Consider the following 24902-nt stretch of genomic DNA (forward strand, 5'->3'; position numbering starts at 1 on the left):
CATCTGAGACTAGAAAAGGGAGGGTAGTGCATAATCCTCCTGCAGCTGTTCAGGTATGACACGGCTGGTTTGTTGCCTTCTGTCAAGCCCCAGCATTATGCTGGTTGAATACTTTCTGAAGTGTTTGAGTAGCTGGTATATGTTTGACTAAACTGAAGGACAAGCCATTCCCTCCTGACCATATTTTTGCCTGTAGGAGGAAGCTGCTGGCAACCACACTCTTGGAGGTGGAATCTTCATTTCCTGTATCTTATTTATCTTCCTTTGAAATACAGTAAGGTATAAAAAAAAAAAATCTGTAGAAACAAAATTTGTAAGCCTGAGCAAATAAGAACATTTTATCTTAATGATAGATCCTGAGAGGAAAAGCTCTGTGATGAACAGAGAACCTCACATTCATTTTGGTTGGAAAAGACCTTTAAGATCATGGAATGCAAACATTACCAAGCTCTGTCAAGGCTGGTGCTAAACCATGTCCTTCAGCACCACAGCTGTCTTTTAAATGTCTTCAGGAATGAGGATTCTGCCACCTCCCTGGGAAACCTGTTCCAGCGTTTTGAGGACCTTGTTAGTGAAGAATTTTCTTCTAATATCCGGTCTAAACCTCTTGTGGACCCTGCTCTAGGCAAATATGCTTTAGCAGCAAGGTTGGACTAGATGCTCCCCTGGAGGTCCCTTCTAACCCCTCTGTCTGTGGTTTTGCAGTGCAGAACAGCAGCATGCCTCACTGGTAACATTCAGGTAGTCCAATAAAAACTTGACACCAAAATACCCAGAGTTAAACCTGGAGAGGGGACAAAAGTTTAATGGTATCACAATCAAGTAAAAATTAAGTTGTCAAGGACTACAGAAAGTTTCTACACTTAGTTTTCAAAGTACAAAATACAATAAATAGATGAGAGGCTCTTTGTAAAAAGAGGAATCTAAAACTACCTTGTGTATTACAGCACATATTTTGAATACATGGAATTCCTAAGATGCTACAGCACTTTTAAAAGTTATTGCTAAATGGATTGGTCACTTGCTTGTCACTGTTCAGATGCACTTTGCTTCAGCTTCTTCCACAAACGTTCTGCTTCTCCAGCAAGATGCAGTTGGGTGCCATGCAGGTACTGGAAAACTTCTCCCATCTGGAACAAACCTCGGGGGATAAATTTGCATAAAGCCAAGTTGTCTTGTTTTCAGGATCAGTCCTTCAGAGGTAAATTGTAAAGGTCTTTGTATTTAATGCAGGGGGAAAAAAGTCGTGAGAGTCTTTTCTGCAATGCTTGAAGCAATCAGAGGGAGTGCTTGAACGCAGGGGCTTGCTCAGGCCAGCGGCAGCAGAACTTCGTTTGCTTGCAAGCGTTGTTTCCTCTTGGAGAATGCCCTCATCCATTGGCTAATGCATCAATCCTTCATTTGTTTTCAAAGCACATTCTTCATAGCTTTCAAATTACATTGTCATTGAAATAAGTCTCATGATACTGGAACCAGCACAAAATGAAATTTGTTTGTAAAGTCATCCATGATTAGTATTTTGAGAATCTGGCTTCTGTACTATTTCATGCCAAGCTTCTTTGCCTAGGTTTAATCCTTGGATACAGCTGAGGGTAAAACAGAAATGAGATTCAAAATGTTAGTGCTTACCAAAAAAAAAAAAAAGGTTACCTTTTCTTTCCTTCTTTTTTTTAATATTTTAAGTAAAACCTCTTTCTGGTGCTACAACCCTAAAGTAATCCCTAGCAGCAGAAGCGTGGTTCCTATTGGTTAGTGCTCTGGGTGGTTTTTAGTTTAGCCGTCTTAGGCAAGCTTAAAAAGTGCTTAAAACCACATCAGTACAAAAGGAATGTATTGAACAGCATGTAATTCAGTAGCTTCAGCTCTACCCAGATGGGTGGGCTAGGAAAAGCAGGTGGCTTTGTAAGTCAGGAAACTTTTGTCTTCGGTGAACTACAGGATTTTTGCTTTGTAAATTGAAAGAGAGAGGTATTAAGGTCCCTTTTGCTTTCTCTCTCTCACTGCCTTTCAGTCTTTACATATCTTATTTGTATTCAGTTTGAGAGCTCTCAGACAGCTTAGGAAGCTTCTACTAAGAAGAGTTGTGTACTGACACAGATAATTTCCACCTTGCTGTTAATTCAGTGTCCCATACTGCAAAAGGATAAAGCACCTGTGATAAAAATACAACTTAATATAAGAATACATTAAACTACCAAACATCTTCCTCCATGCTGAACATCCTAGCCTAGATTTCAGCTGCTATATTCAGTCAGTAATTGCTTTTGAGAATAACCACAGAACACTTTGGGAGCAGTACTGGAAAAACCTGAATGGACACAAAAGTGTAACAGTTAATACTGGGCTTGGATTGCTTTCCCCAAAGGTTCTGTTCAGATGTATTGTGCTTAGAAGGATGAGTTAAGATCCCCAGTCTAAGCTGTGTTTTGCCTTGTGGTTTCTATTGCAGAAGCACAGATGCTCCTCATGATGTTCTACACCTGTGCTCAGGCTGAGTGCACAAGCTTTTGTGCATGTGGTACTTGTTCATTTCACCCTGGGGCAGGGAGGGAAAGGGGGGGAAAAAAAGATGCCTAGTCTGACTGCATTGTGCAGGGCTGCTCTCGTGGTCAACATGTTTGCAGCTGGAGAGCAAAAAAATCCTGAGCAGAAGTACCATGTTTGAGGGAATGTTACAGAACTAACAACATGACAAAGAATTCCTGTTCCCTCTGTACTTTGCCATCGTACTTGATTCATTACAGACAGCAGAGAAAATCACAGGTAGGATTTTGCTTGGATGTCGTCATTAAACCAAATAACAAGCAACTAAAGCTAGGCTTCTGTAACAAGAAATATTAGACATCTTAACAGTGAGAGGTACTGTACTGCAGGCCTGACCTGAAAGCCATACAGAAATGAAAACTGATTTTGCATTAGATACTCTGAAACTGGTTAGATTTGGCAGAGTGTATCTAAGGATTAACTGCATGAGGAAGGAGATTCTGCATCAATCTGCTAAAATTCACAGCAGGTAAGAGGTTTTGCTAACGATAAAGATTATCTCTAGCAGCAGCAACTAGATATGTACCCCCAAAAAAAAGCTTTAAAGGGATTTTTAGACATCAGCTGTAACTTTCTAGCAACTCAGCCATAAGGAGAAATATGAGGACAACACTAAAGTATCTATTGTTAGTAGACAGTTGTTTTTCACCAAGGAGGCAGCAGAGGTGGTGATGAGGAAAGGAGAGGACATTCATATATTCATGGAATAGTTTGGGTTGGAAGGAACCTCAAAGATCATCTAGTTCCAACCACCTGCCATGGGCAGCAGCACCTTCCACTAGACCAGGTTGCTCAAGGCCTCATCCAGTCAGGCCTTGAACACCTCCAAGGAGAGGGCATACACCGGTGTCTCATTTAAGGTGAGAATGAATGAGACATTTCCAGTGTGACATTCATTTAAGGCTACTGGCATACGGTTATTAGTTAAAAAGCATAGGAGAAAGCAAAGAGCTGCCTCTATTTGGCAATATGATCTCTTTTTCAAGACTAGGAGGGGGAAAAAAACACCAACCACCCTAAAAACCACAGAATGTTGCAGTGTTTGTCTTCAACCTCCCTGCAAAGCCACCTCAGATCACAAGGTGCACTGCATACATCTAGATAGGGAAGGACTCATGACATTCTTCATAAGAGGTTCAGTTCTTAAGGCCCTTTGTGCCACTGTATCTCACTCTAAAAGAGGGGGAAAAAAACCTAGTTCTGTTCACATGCTCAAAAAAGTCTTAACATGGTAAGATGTGGATAAGGTAAGTGGGTTTTATCTCTGATAGTGAGACAAGGTTAGTACTAGAACCTGTTATGCACAGCAAGGTGCATATAAGATATACACAGAGAATGTTAATTCATTCTGCCAAGGTATTCAACTTCCCAAATGAACAAATGGAGAGCATCAACTCCTTCCTCTTGACCTTTGAAACTGCACCTAGCCTAGGTGGAGAATAATAATGCTGTGTGTACTCCATAGAGTGGGGTGAGGATTTTTGGCCTCTGGAAGGCTCAAGGACTTACCCCTAGCAGGTTGCGGGGAACGTAGCCTTCCTTGTCGTTCAGCCGTGCCCACCACCACTCGATTTCATCTTCATCTTCCCGGCGAAGGATTGTCATGCAGTCTCCCTCTTTCATGGAGAGCTCATCGTCATTCTGAGCTTCATAATCCCAGAGTCCATAAATCACTCCTTTGTTCATTATGCCCATTTTCTCCTGGACTCCTGCAACGTTAAAACCACAGAGCAACTCAATAGAAAGTTGTTTAAAGAAAGATGACAACAACTGGACAAGCTGCTGTATTCTTACTGGAGAGCAGGGAAAAAACCCACTACAATCAACCAACCAAAACAAATCAACCTCAATTCCTATCACACTTAGCATCTTGTTGTGATCAGCCTACTGAACAGCTGCAACAGGTGCCATTGTGAGGTTATAGCTCTTGCGCTCAGCAGACAGATTCATTCCTGGCACCTGTTCAAAAAGATGAGATGCAAATACAGGGAGAAGCACTGCTTGATAGGTTCTATGCTTGTGCTAGCGTTCCCACCAAGTGATGAAACTCCTGTTTGTGCTCCCAGCTCATCAGTAATCGCTCTCTGTCAAAGGGAGATAGCAATACCTGCTGCTGCTGACCACCCCTGTCATTTTGATGCTTTGAGTGTCATTTGCCACCAGTGTCCCTTTAGTTCAGCACTTTTAATCAAGCTGCATCTCACACCTGTGCCTGAAAGATTTGTCTGCTACCCATCAGCTGCTTCTGGTTGACTCACCTTGACTTTTATCCCAGCAGTTCTTAATTTCTGCCACTATGTTAATTATTTTTTCAAACACTGGCTTCAGGAACAGTTCTGTTTGCTTCTGGACCAGGTGGTGTTTAGAGCCTGTATATTTTACAGCTGTAGCCAAAGAAGAAACACTATTCTTTCTGGACACATTCCTCAGCTTGTTAGCAGCTAACAAGAAAAGGTATCTTAACTGCTAAACAAACTTTCTCTTGGTATTTAAATATGGAATAATTAGCTAAGTCCTACTGGGTATATTGCCAGGAGCAGAGAGTACATCGCACTGTGTATTGTAAAGCTTGTCATTCCCTTTTCCATCTCTTACCTGTTACTACCTATTGTATAGGATTCTTACCTACCTTTGCAGAGGGAGGCATCTGCTCCAATCAAGTTCTTTATTTCTGTACCCCAGCTCATCTTGTACAATTACTTCTACTACATCCTTAGTTCTGCCCTGAGAAAACTCTTTCTTTGCTTTGCATTTGGTATAATTAAAAGCTGGGCAAAAGCTGTGCTCTGTACCCATGTGGAAGGTAAGACTAAGCTCTGAACATCAAAGCAGACAAAGAAGCTTCACACAAATGGATCTGGTCTTCTAAAATAGTATTACCAGTCACACCAGGGTAGCAGGACAAACATGCTCTTAAGAGACAGCACAACCATTAAATCTCAGGAAGTGAAAACTGAGCTAATTAAGCAGCACCAGAGCTGTGATGGCAGCAGTGCTAAAGGCCTAGTGGTTCTAGTCAAACTCCTTTGTACTTGTTGATGCTGTTCAGAATTGTGCATCATTTACAACAAAGAGGGAGTAGGTGAATCAATGATTTATACCCAGGGTTCTCACCTCACAGAGGAGTTTAGAGGGCCAGGTTTTAGTGTGGTATCTGTTCTGGATGTAACACAGACACACATCCCCAGACTTCTTTGCTAGCAAACACCAGGTTTAGCCAGTGGGTGCACTGTAACTGCAGGCAGTCAGAAACAGTCTTAGCAATAGGATCAGTTCCTAATGGGCCAATATGGAAATCTGATAGCTGAACAGCCAATGTATCACTAGATACCTCAGTTTTAATGGTTTCCCTTTGGAAAAGCTGGCAATAAGCCAAAGCCTCACAGTCCTTGCAAGACGTATTGAAAACACACAGCCCCAAAAGAAACATCCCAAACCCAATAAAAAACAGCAAACCAGTATAAAAAGTGAGATCACCAGAGAGCTAGTCCAAAATGCTCCACAAATAAAGAGGAATGTGTTTCCTCATGCTGAATATAATGATTCTGCACTACCTCTCAGCTCCTCTCAGAGTTAAAACCAGTAAGAAATATAAGGCTAGATTAAAAATAATATTTGCCCAACACTCCTCCTTGGGCATTTGCTGTTGATAACCACCCTTGGAGTCTGGATCAGAACTAAGCAGAATTTTGCTTAGCCTACAGATTTTGACTTGACTTAAACAGGCTCCCACCCTTCAGAGAGAAGACTATTTTAGCATCAGGAGATATGAGTAAGCAAGGATGGCTGGACAGATTGTTTAGAAATATGCTGTCTAAGCAGCTTACAGACTCAGATTTCCCGTGTTCCACAGAACCAGAGAAGTTATCCGAGAGCCTTTTGCACTGTATTAAATCACTATTACTCTAACCTCTTACAGATAGGTGACACCACTCCAGCTGGTAGGTGCCTACAGGACAAGAACTACATACAAAACACACAGAGAAGTAATTTGAAACCTCATTACATATAAAACACCAAGTAATTAAAAACCTCATTGATACTCACCACACCCTAGGTGGATTCAACCTCTCCATTAGAAGACAGCCTTTGTGTTTGACTAAAATCTAGCTGTAATAATAGTGGATTTTTTCCATGCAAACAAAGAAGGCGGCCAGAAAGATGAAGCCAAGTTCAGTGCTTACTAATCTTCATTAAGGCAGAACTCTTCAGTGCCTTTTGTGGTTCTGAAGTGCACATTAGGAGCTATTCCTCATTTGAAGGCACCAGGCAACATATGAAGTAAGAAGTTGGATAAAACCTCTCTTTCCAGAAGAAACAAGGCATGGTGCACTTGAGGCACACTCACACAAGCTAAGTAAGCACACAGCTTAATACTCCTCATCCAAAAACATACCCGGAAGTGCCAGGTGAGTCCCTGGCACACTCCAGAACTCAGCTGTCACCACCTACCATATAAGAACTGAGAGCACTGCGTGTAGCCTTCCTCCATTTCCTCACACTTGTCTGCAGCTGTCTGCATGTCGCTGTAGGTCATGGCAAACACAGCTGCACCTGACTCCACCAGGAACTTGCACACCTGCACATTGTTGCAGGATGCTGCACAGTGTAAGGGGGTCCTGTAAGGCAAGAAGAAAAAGATAACACAGTGCTCATAAGGGCAAACCACTTTGGTGCACAACCTCCAGCAATCAGTAGTGCACTGCTGAAGGCTTCCCACTAGAAGCACTTAACCCAGGATGTCAAGAGCAATTGCTTTGAACAGTAGCAGGAGTTACCAAGAGCTGCTGGAGCCCTAAAGCTGGATTTCCATATGGATTTCTAGTTTTGCTACCCCTTTTACAAGACATTAGCATTTTAAGAACATTCATTAGGGCAATAAAATAAACTAACAATAAATCAGCAGTAAAAAGCCACTTTCAAAGCCTACTGACATCAGGCCTCTTACAAGCTAGATAATTACTTCAAGGCCTGACTCTGTGACAAGTGCAGGCAACTGGGATAACTCCTGCAGCTGTAAAGGAACCAGCATCTTCCTTCAGGCTTGGGACTTCGACACTTGTGTTACAGGCAGAAACAAGAGTAAAATCCTTGCCTCCTTCCCCTGGACTTTTGTAACTAAGCTGTCCAGCTACCCTAAGAAAGGGTAGGCTACAAGCCCCGTTTGTAGATTGTGGGTTTCTGCCCTGATGTGTTTTCAAGCCGTCTCAAGTACTGAACATGCACCTGAGGAGAGTTTGCAGGGCTGGCTGATGTCCAGAGCACATGTGAGCTCCAGGCTGTCTCCCAATGAGGAGGACACCGGGAATTTCAGCTACCAGCTCATCATGCACAAGCCATCTTCAGTAACTCCAAGACAGACAGCAGTTTCCTGGAAACTCTGCCCACCTCCCTGGGCCTCAGACACACTTTTTCATGCAGGGAACAAACATAATTTGCCTATTTTCACTGCACATTGTCAGTTGATGCCCCAAAAAGAACTGCTGTTGCTTTACTGTGGAGAAGGCATTGGCAGCTCTATAGGAGCAAACTGAAGGCTTCCCAGGAAGATGGAGACTCTCTTTTTACAAGGAGTCACATAGAAAACATAAGGAGCAATGGGTACAAGTTACTCCTGGGGAGATTCCCCTTGGAATCCAGAAGAAAACTTTCCCCCATGAGAACAGTTAGGCATTGGAATCATCTCCTAAAGGGAAGCAGTGGATTCCCCTACACTGAATAGTTTGAAGACTCAGCTTGACAGGGTGCTGGGCCATCTCATTTCGGCTACACTATTACCTGGAAAAGGTTGGACCAGCTGATCCTTGAGGTCCCTTCCAACCTGGCATTCTGAGACCTTCTAAGGGACCTGTAGGAGCACCCCCACCCAAGCAGCAACTCTTATGGAGAGCATCTATGAGGCACCACTGAAAGAAAGCGTCACTTACCATCCATCACTGTCTGCAGCATTCACATTCACACCGAACTGCACCAGGAACTTCACAATTTCTGTGTGCCCAGCACACACAGCATTGTGCAGAGCAGTAATCCCTTCATCATTGGGCATGCTGGGATCTTCAACCTGCTCAGCAAGAAAAGGAGCCCGTCACATTCTATTGAAACTCTAGAACAAAAACCTCACAGTTAAAAATGAGTTGCCTTATTCTGAAATAAGATTTTGATCCACACAAAGGACATGAGCAACAGGCTGAAAACTGCAGCAGCACCCAACCTGACAAGAAGACTCACAAAAGAAGGCTGCAGTCTTATCTAACAGGGAGAGCCTAGAATGGGTCAGAGAAATATTACTCTGATAACTGAGTGAAAGCATTTGTAACAACTTTCTATTTGCCTTTTTTTCACCTGTCAGCAAAATTCACACAGGTTTTGCTTGCTAAACTATCTGATAACATGCCAAATAAAGGATGAAAACACAAGACATGAAGACAAAAGTTGTCCTGCAAACTTAGGATCTTGATGCTAAACATGGCTATTTAGCATGGATTTAACACACTTCTAAATTCAGCCTCTAAAGTGGCTATGTTAAACTGATGTCCTCAAGGAGAGCTCTGCATTGTGCACTGTTATTTCAGTCCCGAAAAGCTGTGGCTTCCCAGACTGACCCAGCTATTTCCCTTACAAGTTAGGCTGCGTACCTCATAAATGATTCTCTGCACGAGGTCAAACTCCCCCTCCAGGGATGAATCCAGAAGCAAGGCGAGGGGATTGAATTTCACTCTCATGCCATGCCCAATCCTCTCAGAGCCAGTTTTACGCAGGTTGGTCCTCTTGCCCTGTGAAAAGGTAACAGAAAAGTTACTGGTTGGTTTTTTCCCCTCCCCTGGGAACAAAAAAAAAAGAAGTACACAGAACTGCTTATTTAGAAATGACAACAGAAATGACCAATGAAGGCAGTGTTTAATATGAAAATTAGACTATTTTGTACCAGCTCCCCAACACAGGACAAATACAGCAGTTCCAGTGTGTTGTGGAAGATCCCTCCTGTTATCTCTCAGTGAGAGTGACCCAAATACAGAAGTCATCTTTTGTGTCCAGGTCTGGGCTCCCCAGTTCAAGAGGGATGGGGATATGCTAGAGAGTGTCCAGTGGAGGCTCTTTGGATGATTAAGGGATTGGAACACCTGTCTGATGAGGAAAGGCTGAGAGGCCTGGGGCTGTTTAGTCTGGAGAAGAGAAAGCTGAGAGGAGATCTTATTAGTGTTTACGAATATCTGAAGGGTGGGTGTCAAGAAGAAGGTGCCAGTGGTGCCCTGTGACAGGACAAGGGGCAGTAGATACCCACTGGAACACAGGAAGTTCCACCTCAATGTGAGTTAAAAATTCTTTCCTGTGAGGGTGAGAGAGCACTGGAACAGGCTGACCAGAGAGGTTGTGGAGTCTCCTCCTTTGCAGAATTTCAAGACCCATCTGGATGTGTTTCTGTGTAACCTGCCCCAGGGGATTCTGCTTTGGCAGGGGGGGATGGACTTGATTTTAAATTCCCACAGGAAGGCTGGAGAGGAACTTTTCATAAGGGTGTCTAGTGATAGGACAAAGGGGGAACGGTTTTAAGCTGAGTGAGAATAGGTTTAGATTGGATCTTAAGTACAAGGGTGGTGAAACTCTGAAATAGGTTCTCCAGAGAGGTTGTGAATGCCCTGTCCCTGGAGGTGTTTCAAGGCCAAGTTGGATGAGGCCATGAGCAGCTGAGTCTATAGTTAAGAGGTGCCTGTGCTCATGGTAGGGAGGTTGGAGGTGGATTATCTCTAAGGTCCCTCCCACCTAAGTCATTCTATGCTTCTATAATGTCTAGAGGTCCCTTCCAGCCCCTGCCCTTCTATGATCTCAATCAAATGCATCAACAAAATAATAGAATTCCCAAATCCCTGAAGATCAGGCAGGGGGTGGGGGGGAGAGGCCATTTTAAAAGACTCAGACCATTTAGCATTCTCTCTCGAGGCTGTTACACAAACCAAGTGGTACTCTCTATGAAGCACACTACCTTTTAAGCCCAGATGTTAAGTTCCCAGCATTTTCCTAACTTTAGCAGAAGTACACAGGGACATAAAATTTATGGAAAACAGTTCTGGAGAAAAAAAAAAAAAAAACTAGGAGGTGGTGTAGAAATGTTTTAGAAGCTCCCTGTGATACTGGAAACCAAATATTTCTGCAGCTGAGTTTGGCCTCTCTCCTTTAGAGAGCATGCAGGCATTAGCTCAGTGCTCTCCCCAGCTGGCTGTGCAGCAGCAATAAACACTATTCACAAGGGTATGTAAATTTCTGACAGATGTCCAAGCAAAGATGAATAGGAATGAGTCATGTTTTGCAAGAGCAAACATGTGAAGATAAGATATAGAAGAAGAGATTCCCAGAAAGTGCTCTTTTGCCTGTTGATTTATACATCCTCTCCAGAGCACAGCCTTTTTAAAGAGCGAGCCTGTCAGCACAACCAAGCATTTAAATATGAAATCAAGAGGTTGGGCTGGTTTTTCAGTTTTTCCTCATCACAGAATTATTACAAAACCAGCCAGAAACAAGTTCTTACAATTTAGGAAATCCTACCACTCAAGTTTCTCCTTGTCAAAAGGGAGCACCAACAGTCTTTAAAGCAGGAAAACATGCAATGGCTGTGCCGTGCAAAAGTTACAAGGTAAAAAAAATAGAAGGCACATTTTAAAGCTTTCAACTCCTCTGCACTGAAGTGATGGAGGGGGGGGAAAAATAAAGAAACCATTTTCATGCATCAAGTTATTCAAACACTATTCACAAGAGTAAAGAAAGCAGTAAGTGTTTTTGTTCTACAGCAGCCAGATGACACCATGCCACGCACACCAAAGCTTCCAAAGCAAAGGAGCTGAAGTGCTGCCTATTCTTAGCCCAAGGAGACTCCATTTTGATGCAGTTTTAGAACTGACTGATGTTAAATCAGGTTCAAAAGGGAAAACACAAAGTAATCAGAAAACATTTCAGTAGGCTAAATGCAAGCAGTTGATGCCTGGAAATGAGGTTTTAAAGCAGAAATTGAACAAGTCACTTTCCCTTCAAGCAAGACACATTCAGATAAACTATTCCAATCCAGGACTAAGATAATCAGTTTCCATCTCATACCAGCAACAGTGGGAAATGCTTGTGAAACCTCTCTCTGTGCCTCAAAAGAACAAAATCATCATAGAATCACAGAATCAACCAGGTTGGAAAAGACCTCAGAGATCATCAAGTCCAACCTATTACCTAATACCTCCTGACAACTAAACCATGGCTTCAAGTGCCACGTCCAATCCTTTCTTGAAGGCCTCCAGGGACAGTGAACACAGAGTCCAACCATCAACCTAAAAGACCGCCTTGGCCATTAAACCATATCCCAAAGTGCCATGTCCACACATTTCTTGAACACCTTCAGGAATGGTGATTCCATCACCTCCCTGGGCAGCCTGTTCCAATGCCTGACCACTCTTTCAGTAAGGAAATTTTTCCTAATCTTCAACCTAAACCTCCCAGGCACAATTTCAGGCCATTTCCTCTCATTCTATCACCTGGTAGTAGGGAGAAGAGACTGATTCCCCAACACACTCCAACCTCCTTTCAGGGAGTTGTAGAGAGCAATGAATCATCATTAATTGTTGTAGAGAACAGTGACTCTTTTTAGCATCATTAATTCTAGAGACAGAGACTTTTCATTACTATCATCCAATCTAGAGATAAGAACATTGCACAAGTAGAACAGATACCCACAGAGAGACTTCCAGACTATTTGTTCTCCCACATCTGCTTAAGCTCTCCAATGCAAAGGGCAGGATTTATGGCAGACTTCAAGATAATGGAGTACACAAGCTGCAGGTTAATACTTACAGGAGGCAAGGAAAACTGCCCAGTAACTTCAGGAGGCCTCATACTGAGCGAGTCCTCTCCCAAACTCTCTGGCTCCCCTGATGGATAGGGAGGTGGTGGGTATGGAGGATATTCTTCCATGTATACCTCCAGGGGCAGTGCAGCTTCTAGGCTTGGTTCTTCCATTTTCACCTGTGTGAGTTCATCACTATCAGATACTCCCTCAGGTACAGTGTCTAAAGCTCCAGAGGAAAGAACATCTTGGCTTTGATCTGCTGCTGTGTCTTCTGCTTCCTCAGCAATGGCTGCCTCTGGCATAGAAGCAGCCATTTCCTTTTCTGGTTCTGTACTGAGATAAGGGTTTGGGATTTCTGCCGGGCTTTCAGGGCTGGCAGCTGAGGCAGTCTGTTTGGAGGGATGTGATGGAGCCGAGATAGTCTCCATTGCAGCCAGAGTGGTCCTCTGATACAAAAGCTTCTGAATATTGGGGCCATTAGGTCCTTCTGGCTCAGTAATGGAGCTGCGTTTCTTCAGCGGCCTGGGTGCGTTGGAGAGCTTTTTCCGCAGGGCCTCCAGGTCGGCATCGCTCTGGTTGCGGTAGGGGTTGGACAGGAAAGGCAGCAGTTTGGTGGGGCTCAGGGGGCGAGGGATTCGCTCTGTTTCCTGGTTCTCATGAGCAGAAGCTGTCGTCTCCATCTCGGGCTCTGGGCTCCCTGGCTTGCCCTGGAGGTTCGAGTAGACGTTCTCTGTCTGCGGCAGCTGGTTCTGTACCCCAGCGCCTGCCATCACAGGCTTGCCATACACTGCAGAGAGAGCAGTTCAGAGAAGGGTGGAGAAGGAAAAGAAGAAAAGTAGTGAATATTTGATGCCCAAACCTGAAAAGAGTATGCAACCTGATTGACCTGGGTAGGGCAGAGAGGCAGAATAATGCGATGGACCGAAAAGAAATCATCTGGTAACCAGGTTGATTGTTACTGATCTCACAAGGGCAAGGCAGGCTCTCTGCACTTTCTGTTCATGCTGATACATAGCATGTAAGATCCACCCCAGGTTCTTACAGCTGCACTAACCTGCTTCATTCCCCCTGAGGAACAGCTTTATACCTGCAGACTAGGTGGCAAGTATGAACGAATGCCAGATTGGAAGGGAGCCCAAGGATCATCTGGTCCAACCTTTCTAGGTAGGAGCATAGTTGAGATGAGACAGCCCAGCACCCTGTCAAGTTGAGCCTTCACACTGTCCAGTGTAGAGGAATACACTGCTTCCCTGGGGAGATGATTCCCAGTGTCTAACCATTCTCATGGGGAAAAATTTTCTGTTGGAGTCTCATCTGAATCCTCCCCTGAAGAAACTTGTACCTGTTACCCCCCCTGTTGCCCCTTGTCTTGTCCATGGCACTCCTTGTAAAAAGAGTCTTCAGCCTCCTGGCAGCCACCCTTTAGGTACTGGTACCTGGTAATAAGGTCTCCCCTAAGCCTTCTCTTCTCAATGCTGAACAAACTCAGCTCTTTCAGCCTTTCCTTATATGATAGATCTGCCAGTCCTGTGATCATTCAGGACACTTTCCAGCCTGTCCACACCTATTTTGTGCAGCGGGGACCAAAACTGCATGTACATCCACCTGAGGTTTATGAGGACTGATGACAGATAAAGCACCACACGCTTACCGCTTGGGAAGTGGGGTCCTCTGGTCTGTGCCCTTGTCAAAGCACTCTGCACTGCCTGCTGGAAGTTCTTCCCAGGAGTCTGCTGTTGGGTGTACATGCTATAGATGGAACTTGTAGCCACAGTTTGAGGCTTTCGGAACGGTGGAAGCGAGGTCTCTTTGGACGGCTGAGGCGTGAAAGGTCTCACAGCTGCTGCTGGGGGACTCTCCTGCTTGGAGGAGGGAAGAATTTGGTCCGGGCTAGGAGAAGGACCTGCAGGAGGTACAGAAATTCTTTGCTGTATCTGCTGAGAAGGATGGGGAGGCTGCTGTGCCACTGTTTGTTTTTTGTTCCCCATAGTTACAACAGCCAAAGGCAGCTTCTGCAGGCTTCCATCCAGCTTAGCATCAGAAGGTTGCAGATGACCGGCTTGACCAAAGTAAGGCAAGTTTATCTGCTTTGGTTTAGTGGGGACAGGTGGTGGCACCTTGGTTACATTTTTGTTGGCTGTCTGAAAGACAGAAAAAAAAAAATTCCAATTAAACAGCAAAATATGCTTTAGGAGTTCTGCTGTGAGGCACCAAAGATCCTCACAGCACAACAGTATCCAGTACTTGCTGCAACGCTGTTCCACACCGCCACAATCCAGTGTTCCAAAAACACCCCAGACATGAAGAGACTTCTTGTAACATTTTGTCATCATAGTTGCTTATACTTTTCAATCCATTCTCCTTAATTTTCTTTTCTGCAGCAGCTATATTTACATCAGCAAGCAAACAGAGATTTGGGGTGGCACTTGGTAATATCTGTAGGCAAGAAGCTTGCTTTCCACTTGTCACCCACAGTTGTTCTGTTTACTTCACCTCTACCTGATCACATTGTGCTCCTCATAGAATCAATAAGGTTGGAAAAGACCTCAAAGATCATCAAGTCCAACCTGTCACCCAAGACCTCATGGCTACTAAACCATGGTACCAAGTGCCACATCCAATCCCGTCTTGAACACCTCCAGGGATGGTGACTCCACCATCTCCCCGGGCAGCACATTCCAATGGCTAACAACTCTCTCTGGGAAGAACTTTCTCCTCACCTCCAGCCTAAACTTCCCCTGCACAGCTTCAGACTGTGTCTTGTTCTGGTGCTGGTTGCCCGGGAGAAGGGACCAGCACCCTCCTGGCTACAACCTCCCTTCAGGTAGTTGTAGAGAGCAATAAGGTCTCCCCTGAGCCTCCTCTTCTCCAGGCTAAACAATTGCAGCTCCCTCAGCTTCTCCTCATAGGGCTGTGCTCAAGGCCTCTCCCCAGCCTCATTGCCCTTCTCTGGACATGTTCAGGAGTCTCAATGTCCTTCCAAGATGTAGGTGCAATCAAACATCTGAAGGACACTTGCATCAAACAGTGAAGTAAGTATGTTAACTATTTCAACCCATGCTAAAGCCTGTAATAGTAGTAGTATATAATATAATCCTATAATCTTGGCAGAGGGGAATAAAACCCAAACCCAAAATACACACACATTGACAATACCAGTAACAGACACATTCATCTGCTCAGTGATGTAGATTCCCCACCACAGTAACTGTAGGGAACAGGTTTGAGTTATCAACTGCCATTAAATGCCTAAAATACTTTCTGCCCTCTCCCCTCCACTTAGAATGGGTCTTTTAAAAGATGACCCAGGTGCTTTACAAACAGCTTCCTGGCAGCATTATTTGAGCAGCTGTGCAGCAAACCCTCTCAGACGAAATGCAGTAGTTCCAAGCTCCCCTGTGTACCTGTGCTTCTCGCAGGAGATCTTCACTGCTCTGGTTCTTCCTCAGGGTGCCCAGCCCAGCAGACTGCTCCACAGAGTCAAACATGGAGAAGGGACGCACCTTCTTCTCTTTGTCTCGTAGGAAAGTTTCTCCTTCAGCTGTTGTTAGAGAGAAGGGAAGGACTTTCAGGAAGGACAACATGACAACATGCAATATTCAAGACAAGTGTATGCAAGGGATGCTTTTTGTACCCATCTTACTCCTGTGCTAATGATTCAAGGGCCTGCCAAATGCTCTTATCTGGCAAATCGAACAGGAGTGCATATGAAGGCATTAGTACCTACTTCACTACCTGAAATGAGTTTGGAGGTTTTTGTTACTTTGGGGGGGAGGGATTGGGGTTTGCTGTTGCTTCATTTTTTATTGTTGTTGTTTTATCTGTTTGGTTTGGGGTTTTTTTAATCCTTGCAACATACTAAAGCTTATACAGCAATATCGAGGATACTGGCAGACAAGAAGCTGGATATGAGCCAGCAATGTGCACTTGAAGCCTCAGAAGATCAATAGCATCCTGGGCTGCATCAAAGGAAGTAGTCAGCAGATTGGGAGAGGTAATTCTGACAACACTGCTCTGGTGAGACCTCACCTGGAGTACTGTGTCCAGCTCTGGGGCCCCCAACATAAGAGGGACCTGGATCTGCTGGAATGGGTTGAGAGGAGGACCACAAAATGATCAAGAGGGCTGGAGCACCTCTCCTACAAAGACAGGCTGGGCAAATGGTTTAAACTGGAGAAGGGTAGGTTTAGGTGGGACATCAGGAGAAAGTTCTTTACAATGAGAGTGATGAAATACTGGATCAGGTTGGCCAGAGGGGTAGTTGAGGCCCCATCCCTGGAGGCATTCAAGATCGGACTTGATGTGGCCCTGGGCAGCCAGACCTAGCTGGAGGTATCCCTGCTGACTGCAGTGGGGTTGGACAAGATGACCCTTCCAATCCAATGCAATCTGTGAACATTCTATTTTTTATCTGCTCTCAAAGGAATCCCCTGTATTTACTGAGGCATTTAAAGAGACAGACAACATTAACTAGATCCTCCATGTTTTAAGATTACCCAGGCACATAAGAACATACCTTGTCCTTCACTACTCACAATTCCTTTTCCAGAAGTCAAGGCTGGTCCTTGACTAATATGATTGTCTGCAGCTGAACTACTCCAGTCAGTGGCAGCTGGGGAAGCTTTTGCACTGGGAACGACAGAACCTAGGAGAGAACAGGTGAAAAAGGTTAAGCTAAGATAATGTTTATGTAAGAGTCAGGTGTAGAGAGTGTGCAAGTGTCACAGTTTAACTGCATTAAATCCTATCACTATAGATTTTTGTTCATTTGTTTTAAAGAGAGAATGCAAAACCAAGCTCAGAAAACAGCTATCAAAGCAGCAGCAAAACAGTTTGTCCTTGCACACATCTTCACTTACAGCATTCACAAACTACTTTAGACTGCCTTCTTCCCTCAAATACTGGCAAAGACACACTCCCCTCTTAATGCACCCCAGGATCCCACTGGCCCTCTTGGCCACGAGGGCACATTGCTGACCCATGGATAACTTGTCTACCAGGTCCTTCTCCACAGGACTGCTCTCTAGCAGATTGCTTCCTAACCTGTATTGGTGCAGTTTATTATTCCTTCCCATGTGCAGGACTCTGCACTTATCCTTGTTGAACCTCATTAGGTTCCTCTGCCCAGCTCTCCAGCCTGTCCATGTCTCACTGAATGGCCACACAGCCTTCAGGCACATCAGCCAAGCCTCCCAGTTTGGTATGGTCAGCAAACTTGCTGAGCAGACTCTATACCCTCACCAATGTCACTGATGATGTTGAACAGAACTATTCTACAAGCTCAGTCTCCATTTTTAACTTTTCCCAGCTGAACAGTGAGTCTTCTCCTCCCAAGAGAGCACAGAAGAAATATCTGCAGCTCTTTCTGCAGACTCAGACTCTCACAGATCTGAACTATATCTCATAGGAGAAAGCCAAAGAGAGAAGCCAGGCAAAAGCCTATTAACTCTCCCAGCAGGAGAGGACACACCCCATGTCAAGTGTTGAACTCATAGTTCTCCATATTACTACACCATCAACACACCAGCAACTTTACTGCTGTGCCTGTGCTACCATCCCCTGCTTCTTTCAAAAGACTTCTAATGTTGGTTAATACATGTGTCATTTCCAAAATGCAGGAGCAGAGAACTTTGGTTTGATAGTTTTTAAGTCCAGGCACCAGGCTGTGACCCATATGTGTATGTGTGTGTGCATACATACCTCCTAGAACAGCCTCTAGAAACTCAAAACACTTTTGTTTCAGTTTTAGGAGTATTTAAACACAAAAATTAACAAACACATTTCTAGCTTACAGAAAAATCTTCCTAGGTCCTATGCTGGGTAACAAATTGCTCACTGAGAGAATTACTTTGTTTATAACACGTTGAGTCATAACACTTCAGTACTAACAAAGCATATTCACCGGTGCAGGAAAACTGCAAGTAGCAAGATCAACATCTCAAGTAACACTTATAAGTAAATAAATAAATAAATAATAAACACAAAACCAAACATAAAAAGCAAACCAGCAAAACAAAAACCAACCAACCAAAAAACAACAACCCCAAAACCACCAAACACACAAAACAACCAACCAAGGAAGACAGAGCTGGTAGGTAAGAAAAAGTGTTTCTGGAGAAACAGCTCTTAATTGTAAGCTGTTACCTGCAGGAGCTTTCGCTTGTGAACTGTTCCCAGCTCTCATGTTGGGTAGAGTTTGTGTTTTCAGCGGACCATCAGGTACTTGCAAAGCTTGTGTCCCATCTGCAAATGCTGGTTTCACCAAGAGTTCAGGTCTGGAAGCAATACGTGGCATAGTAGAAGACTGGATATAAGGACCTACTGCTGCCACTCGGCTTGGAGCAGAAGCCGCTGGCTGTGGTAAATTCCCATCTGAAGAAACCTGTGGAGAAAGAAAGAAAACTTAAAGAATGCTGTCCTGCAGTATCCATCCATCAGAGCCCGAAACTGAAATTTGAATAAATGATAAAAAACCAAGTAGAAAATTACATTCCAATATTTTTTAAAAGCATTTAAAAAAAAAAAAAAGCTTTAAGAAATATCAACCTGGAGGTAGCAATAGGGAAAATAGAAATTATCTAACCCCCCACAAAAATTCACACCAGCTGAAGGTCTTGTCCATAAAGAGTAAGTAGGTTAGCACCAACGTACCCTGAAAGGTACTTTAATAATAGAAGACTTTCCACCACGTATGGATGAAACCCACCACAAGTCTGGCGTCTCAACAGCCTTCCCCACAGGCAAGTTTCCCCTTCAGACTGCATGGGCTACAAATGTAATTGATTTTGTTTGCTGTTAGCGATCCCTTACTTACTGGCAGATTCTCTTTCTGTTGCAGAGCTGCTTTCTTCTTCCACAGGCGCTCTCGCAGCTCATTAACACGCTTGTCCATGACTGCCACCTCCGAGTTGCGCTTGTTCAAACACTCCCTCTGTTGCTGCAGCTTGGCATTCTGCTCCTGGTTCAGTTTGTTCCTCAACTGAATAGATTCACAAAGCAGGAGCAGGGGGAGGAGGGGAAAACAACAACAACAACAAAAATCAAAACAAATCAAACTTTCAGGATAGGGAACAGGAAGCAGTTACCGAGAGGAGAAAAAGCCTCCTAAAAAGTCAAGGCACGCCGGCAAACTAAAGATTATTTTCTCCAGAGGAAAATCTTGGTTAGTCTCCAACTTTTGCAGAAAGGAAAGCTACAGACACTGTCTGCTCCTTCCTGTTGAGCTCTGTACAACCAACCCTCCATCCTCAGCACCCAGGCAGCCACGTGGCTGTGTCAGTAACAGGAGCAACAGAATTTCTTTCTGACGAGATATGAAACAACCCGACCCAACTTTTGGCCCTTAAGAGTCGGGGGTCACAAGCTGGCTTTCCATTACCTGCAGCTCCTTGTACAGGCGGTCAAGTTCAGCTACAGCTGACTGGTTGTCATGGTAACCATCAATTCGGCCATTCTTCAGCATTTCCAGTTGCCTGGTGAGTTCCTCTACCTTTGACACGGCCAGCACCAGCTCGCGCTGCTTTTGCTGGAACAGGCTGTTCATCTGTTCAATCTCCTCCACTGCAGAGGACGGAAGAGCACAATAGCTGCCCTGAGAAACAGCCCAGCGTGGGCTGCTTCCAAAGCAGTGGTTAAGGGGACAGAGAGCACCCTGCCGGCCTCTAGAGCAGTGCTGCACAGTGGCTGCAGCCAGCTGCCACTAACTCCTGGTTCCTGTCAAACCAGCCTTTCCTCTAAGCATTTGTAAAGGCAAACACACTAGCAAGAGCATGGAAATTCAGTCTACTCAAAGCACTGCACAGTTTTTACTTTCTGAAAGCAAAGAAAAAGATCATTCCCTCCCCCCACCTTTCTCAAGTATGGAAACCAACAAAACAACCCTACCAGGCTGAATTTTGTCTCTAGAAGTCTAAATTTACTTAACACTGAATTCCACAGGAAGACAATTACCCAACCACAAGGCACAGTTATGATATTTAAGACTCTGGATTTAGGTTACGGGAAGTCAGTGACAAAACACTTGAGCTGTTGTATTAAACAAAGATTCAGAGGGCTTTATAGAATCACAGAAATGTTTTGATTGGAAAAGACCTCTGAGATCATCAAGTCCAACCATCAACCTACCACCACCATGTCTGTTAAACCATGTCCCGAAGTGTCATGTCTGCAAGTTTCTTGAACACCTCTAGGAATGGCGAAGCCATCAGCCTGTTCCAATGCCTGACCACTCTTGCAGTAAGGAAATTTTTCATCACATCCAACCTAAACCTACCCTGGCACAATTTCAAGCCATTTCCTCTTGTCCTGTCACCTGATACTAGAGAGAAGGGACTGACCACCACCTCACTACAACCTCCTTTTGGGGAGCAGATCCCACTGCCAAAACTGTTGCATTATAGAATAAAATTTAAGGACTCAGAGTTCAAGCAACTATCAAAACCAGATTTGCTCAGGAAGGTGCAGGAGGCACAGACAGACATGCTTCCAGATCTTGTATTACTCTACCATCCTTCTGTTGCATTGAACAGATGTTTATTTCATGTAACAGAACCCAGACAGCATTCTCTCCATCTGTAAAACATCATGCTTCCTAACAATACATCTATCTTTTACTTTAATAAACCAATGTATTTTCACTTGACTCCAGCTGGGATTGACATGTTCTGTACAATAGCTGTAGAGTGAGGACAAAAAGAATGTATGTTGATATGAAGTCCAAAATCCCTATTTAATACTGCATACACAAGCTGAACTGCAAGCACCCAACTGGTACTGCAGCAAGCCAGACACCAGCCTTATTTCCATGCTTAAAAAGAAAATACTCATCCACTTTGGCCATTAAGCTACCTCTTGCATAAAAGGCAATACAAATATCAAGCCAAGCTTTGTTAGAGGCCAAGAAAATAACCCTAGGAGTGTCAGGTATTAACACCAAGGACAGAGAAAGTTACTGTGCTACACAAAGGTATGCAAATCAGCAAAACCCCTGCACTGCAATTAAAGAGCAGATATGCCAGGCTCAAAACAGAGGGTGTCCTTACGGGATAGTTAAAATTCCTCTAGGAAAATAGATTTTATTCTAGGTCATTCAGGAGGTTCTTTGGCAAGTACAAAATGTGAAATTGTCAAGATGAAACATATTCTGGAACACTCAACTCACCTCCTCAAAAATCACTGAAATCAACAGATATTTGAGTTCCAAGACCCACAGTTCGTAGAGTCACTGAATGTTAGGGGTGGGAAGGGACCTCGAAAGACCAGAGCAGGATCACCTACAGCAGGTCACACAGGAACACATCCAGGAGGTTTGAAATGTCTCCACAGAAGGAGACTCCACCACCTCTCTGGGCAGCCTGCTCCAGTGCTCTGGCACCCTCACAGTGAGAAAGTTTTTCCTTATGTTTACATAGAACCTCCTGTGCTCCAGTTTGCACCCCTTGCCCCTTTTCCTGTCACTGGACATCACTGAGCAGAGCCTGGCTCCATCCTCCTGATATCTGCCCCTCACATATTTATAAACATGAGTGAGGTCACCTCTCAGGCTCCTGTTCTTCAAGCTAAAGAGCCCCAGCTCCCTCAGCCTTTCCTCATGAGGGAGGTGTTCCACTCCATCACCTTTGTGGCTCTGCACTGGACTCTTTCAAGCAGTTCTCTGAATCATTAAAGTTGGGGAAGACCCCTAAGATCATTAAGTGCAACCCTCTACCCAACATCTCCATGACCACTAGACCACATCCCAAATTGCCACATTTACTTTTTTTTTTTGCATCTCCAGGGATGGTGACTCCACCACCTGCCTGGGCAGCCTGTTCCAACGCCTGACCACTCTTGCAGCAAAGAAATTCTTCCTAACATCCAGCCTAAACCTGCCTTGGTGCAGCTTGAGGTCATTGCCTCCTGTTCCTCATTAGTTCCTTGTTAGAAGGGGCCGAGACCAACCTCACTACAACCTCCTTTCAGATAGCTGTAGAGAGCAATAAGGTCTCCTCCCAAGCCTATTCTTCAGACTAAACAATCCCAGCTCCCTCAGCTTTTCTTCAGAAGACATATGAAAAATCAGAGGCTACAGAGGACAGTCTCAAGCTGCACCAGGGGAAATTTAGGCTGGAGGCGAGGAGAGAGTTCTTCACAGAGAGAGTTGTTAGCCATTGGAATGTGCTGCCCAGGGAGGTGGTGGAGTCACCATCCCTGGAGGTGTTCAAGAGGGGACTGGACGTGGCACTTGGTGCCATGGTTTAGTAGTCATGAGGTGTTGGGTGAGAGGTTGGACTTGATGATCTTTGAGGTCTTTTCCAACCTGATTCTATGATACTTTCCCCAAGCAGCAACTCACCTAATTTCCCATTGCTGAGTCTTTTCTGCTCCACATGGCCTTTGAGTGCTCTCACTTTCTTAAGTTTGGCTTCCTGACTCTCAGCAATTTCTTTTAATCGCTTCAGTTTCTCCTGCTCAGCAGCTTGCTGTTGCTGTCGCTGATCTTGCTGTTTCAGGAATTTCAGGCGTTGTTCCTGCATTAAAGACAAGGATTTGGTTGCTTGGGGTTTTGTTAATTTAATTTATTGTGAGGTACTGACAAAAACGGTACCAAAACTTAAAAACAACTGCCAGAGCAGCTCAGAGCAGCCCAGCATCCTGACACCCCTGAGTGTCAAGGGAAGCATGAGAGAACAGAGCAAGCACTAGGTACAACCATTTGGTAGTACAAGAACTTAATGAAACATCCGTGTAGCATCCATGTCTAACAGCCCTTGGTAAATTCTTCTCCCATTAAATTACTCCAAACTGCTGAAGTTTTAGCATTTGCCAGTTCCATTTAATCAGTCCTTGGCTCTTGAGTTGCAGAAGCTAAAGATTCATTTCCGCTTTACCTTGTCCATGCTGCTCGTAGAAACAACGTTTCTTTAATGCCTCCGGGGACGGTGACACCTCCACCTCCCTGGGCAGCCTGTTCCACTGCCTGACCACTCTTGCAGCAAAGAAATTTTTCCTAATCTCCAACCTAAACCTCCCCTGGCACAATTTCAGGCCATTTCCTCTCCTCCTTTCATCTGATACTAGGGAGAAAAGACCAACTCCCACCTCACTGCAACCTCCTTTCAGGGAGTTGTAGAGAGCAATAAGGTCTCCCCTCAGCCCTCTCCTCTCCAGACTAAACCACCTGTTTGCTCAGCTGCTCCTCATAACACTTGTTCTCCAGACCCTTCACCAGCTTTGCTGACCCTTCTCTGATCATGTGGATATGATTATGTCCAATTACTGACAATGTTTTTCACCTGTAGTTTTGCTAGGATCTCCTTGAGGAGGTGAACTGCTGCACACCAAAGCTCTGAAAATTCACCATTTCCTGGTAACAAATAACTGCTGTCACAACAGAGGATGATTCCAGACATGGGGAAAACCTTCACTGTGATCTGCTCCCCATTTATACAACAGACAGCACCTCAGTGAAGAGGATCCTTTTGCCTCTCCAAGAGTATGAATAAAGTGGTGTGCTACCAGTTTCAGTTTACAGGTGTCTATAGTTTAGAGCTAAAAGAAACCACTAAATCACTTATAGAGATTTCCTTTAAACCACTGACCACCAAACACAGCTTCCAGTTCTGGAGATGATAGATAGGTTATTCCAGAGGAGAACTGCTAAGACTTTCCCAAGCACACACCAACAGTCAAGATCACCACTGCTTACTAACATTAGAACTCAACACTTCCTCTGCAAACCAAACCAAGCAAACAAAAGTCAGCAGTCATATTTAGAAACAGAGACTTTGACTAAAAAAACAGCAAAAAAAGCAACTTTGCCTTCCAGAGAAAGCCAAGCAGCACCTGCAGGTGTATGCACTAGTTTAGAGTCAATCCCACACAGGAAAATGCCAACAAAAAGAATAGATCCTACAGCTTGTGTCTAAAAAGACAGTATATTTTGCCCCCCTCAGAATCTATTTTTAATATTGCCTCTGATTCCAGAAGGCAAGAAAACCAACAAAAAAGCTCCTCTGTGGAACAAACCTGCTTTCCTAGATGCCTTTTCAGAGGCTACATGAAATGAAGAATTCTCCCATGGGCACCCACAAAGCTACTCTTCTGCAAACCACAGGCAGCAGACACCTTCCTGGATGAGAAGCTACCCAGCCTCAAACTCACCATTTTTATTTTATTTCAAAATAAACCATGTACAATTTTCCTTCAAGCAAACAAATACAGTGCTCCTGGTTTGATTATATTGTGACTACGTTAGCTAATTCTCTCAGGACTGAGGGAGCTGGGGTTGTTCAGCCTGGAGAAGAGGAGGCTCCCAGGTGACCTAATAGTGGCCTTCCAGCACTGTTTACAAAGGCTTGTGGTGATAGGACAAGGGGTAATCGCTTCAAACTAGAGAAGAGCAGATTTAGACTGGGTGTTAGGAACAGGTTCTTCACTATGAGGGCAGTGGAACACCGGGACAGGTTGCCCAGGGAGGTAGTTGAGGCCTCATCCCAGGAGATATTCAAGGTAAGGCTCTGCAGGACTCTGGGCAGCCTGATCTAGTTGAAGATGT

General features: G+C 44.4%; 1 protein-coding gene across 1 annotated transcript in view; it reads right to left on the minus strand.

Annotated features, from left to right (window-relative positions):
- Positions 1-706: 706 nt before the first annotated feature.
- TP53BP2 (tumor protein p53 binding protein 2) overlaps positions 707-24902 on the minus strand; it is a 58903-nt gene continuing 34707 nt past the window's right edge. Inside the window, exons 6-18 of the mRNA XM_054170347.1 lie at positions 22701-22875; positions 19746-19927; positions 19182-19346; positions 18512-18749; positions 16884-17012; positions 15772-15908; positions 14019-14508; positions 12373-13154; positions 9180-9317; positions 8472-8605; positions 6997-7163; positions 4054-4253; positions 707-1586 (exon numbers count right to left, since the gene is read on the minus strand). Of these exons, the coding sequence (XP_054026322.1) occupies positions 1545-1586; positions 4054-4253; positions 6997-7163; positions 8472-8605; positions 9180-9317; positions 12373-13154; positions 14019-14508; positions 15772-15908; positions 16884-17012; positions 18512-18749; positions 19182-19346; positions 19746-19927; positions 22701-22875 (2979 nt within the window). The 3' untranslated portion in view covers positions 707-1544. The remainder of the gene's footprint in view (positions 1587-4053; positions 4254-6996; positions 7164-8471; positions 8606-9179; positions 9318-12372; positions 13155-14018; positions 14509-15771; positions 15909-16883; positions 17013-18511; positions 18750-19181; positions 19347-19745; positions 19928-22700; positions 22876-24902) is intronic.

Source organism: Dryobates pubescens, chromosome 2, assembly GCF_014839835.1.
Source record: "Dryobates pubescens isolate bDryPub1 chromosome 2, bDryPub1.pri, whole genome shotgun sequence".
NCBI classification, from domain to species: domain Eukaryota; kingdom Metazoa; phylum Chordata; class Aves; order Piciformes; family Picidae; genus Dryobates; species Dryobates pubescens.